Source organism: Colletotrichum abscissum, assembly GCF_030869225.1.
Source record: "Colletotrichum abscissum strain IMI 504890 chromosome Unknown Scaffold_356.1, whole genome shotgun sequence".
Taxonomy (NCBI): domain Eukaryota; kingdom Fungi; phylum Ascomycota; class Sordariomycetes; order Glomerellales; family Glomerellaceae; genus Colletotrichum; species Colletotrichum abscissum.
The window spans coordinates 1-1,761 of NW_026850272.1; the positions used below are offsets into that span (position 1 = coordinate 1).

The following is a 1,761-nucleotide window of genomic DNA, read 5'->3' on the forward strand; positions in this document are numbered from 1 at the left end:
GTCAAGCCAACCGAAAAAATCCATTTCCAACCGGCCGTCATCTCTCTCTTTGGATCGGTGTCGATTGGAATGGATGAGGACCGATCGGACTTGGTCTCCCGTATGCTTACAATCGCTCTGGAAGAGGCATTGACTCTTTTCTGACTGTTCAAGCGTCGCGATGCGTGGGTATTCTTGAAGTTGGTGCCCTTCTTTGTTGTTGATGCCAGCGGTCAAGCCAGAGTCGCCGGACGCGTGTTGCGTGCCCGGTGAATGTTCCGGAACGTTGCGAAGACTGTCTCGCAAGGGAAATAAATCGCTTGTGGCAACAGACCCGGTCGCCATGCTAGCATATGATAGTAGGTAGTGCTGGAGGTGTGGTGAGTATGTGAGATATTGATGAGAATGCGATGGACTATCAAGACCAAGATCATCCCTCAGTGGGAATAGGGGCCGACTTGGTGATTATCTGAAAGGCGCTCATTCACTTTAGGGTTGCCGTGCTGGCTTTGACCAAGTATCGAATCGGGAAAGGAAAACGACGCCAACCCATGGGAAAGACAGTAACAAGAGCTATACAGAAAACCAGAAGAAGCTCACGAGAGTTATTAGAGCTGCAATAACAAAGGCGCTGGCAATAACACATGTAACCAGAATGGTAGCATGGAATGGGCGGTAGCGTGATATGACCAGTCTTGGCCTGTTGTTAGTCACGCTTCAACTACCCTTTGGCCTTGACATCCGCGTTACACTCGCTACGATCGATCGTACGGATGAGAAAGCATTTGCATGGGAACCCGGTGGCCCATCACTTATCTAACTTGTCTTATTGTAAGTGACAATCGAATCTGCAAACAGCGGGCTTGTGGATGTTAACGGTTATGGTTACTTCATCAAAACAGCATGCGAATGAATGAGGCAAAAGCCCGTGCATTGAGGGCGAAGCTAACGTCCCGTGTTGCTAAGAACTAAATTGAGAAGTTATGGCAAGAAAACAACGCTTGTAATCACAGCTGATTACCACTGAAAATGATAGCAATCACTTGGACTTACTTACGTTAGCTTCTGCCGGGTAATGGTCATACCGAAAGAGGTGAGCTGAAGCTATTCAAATTGTCTCAATCTAGTCCCTGGTCGATGATAGCGCTGATGGTTCTCTGCGTATATCTTGGTGAAACTTAGACGGGACCCGCCAACTGGATTATTAGTAGTCTGCTCCAACGCCTAGACAGTAGTATGAGAACATACTCGCAACGCCACCGGGATGTGTTATAGTTAAGTAAGCCATAATCAATGAAAGATGGCCAGCCGTTATCTGTTTTCGAGTCCTCTATCTACTTCAAGCTTCGAGTTCATCCGGCACTTTCAACAAGGAAGCAGAGCGGCTCGAATCCATCCCGATTTCTTCCATTCTATACAATCTTCATTACCATCAAGGCACGGTCATCAATCTACGGTCATCATGACCAAGATCAGCCTCATACACTTGTTGCTGAACGGGGTACTTTTGGCCATGCCCTACAACTGGGGCAGCATTGCTTTTGCAGAGGTAGGTTAAATGACCAGGTCTCGTGATTCTCTCTCATTCGTCTTCTCGATGATTCTCTTCCAAGTTTCACACACTTGCTTCTGAAGACCGAGCTTTTGCTACGCTGCAGCTGAATCAACCGCATTTCTAGATCCAGGCGATCCAGCCCACCAGCATCATACGAATCGGCCTTCATCGCGCTTGCATCGCGCTCAAAGAACACGAAGAATGCCTGGATATGAATGGCTTGAATA

General features: G+C 47.7%; 1 protein-coding gene across 1 annotated transcript; it reads right to left on the minus strand.

Moving 5' to 3' along the window:
- On the minus strand, nt 1–324 carry CABS01_17122 (uncharacterized protein; the record flags this gene model as incomplete). Its single annotated transcript, XM_060550449.1, has 1 exon — nt 1–324. A coding segment is annotated over one exon (324 nt), but the record flags the coding sequence as incomplete, so codon positions are not given.
- Nucleotides 325–1,761: the final 1,437 nt, after the last annotated feature.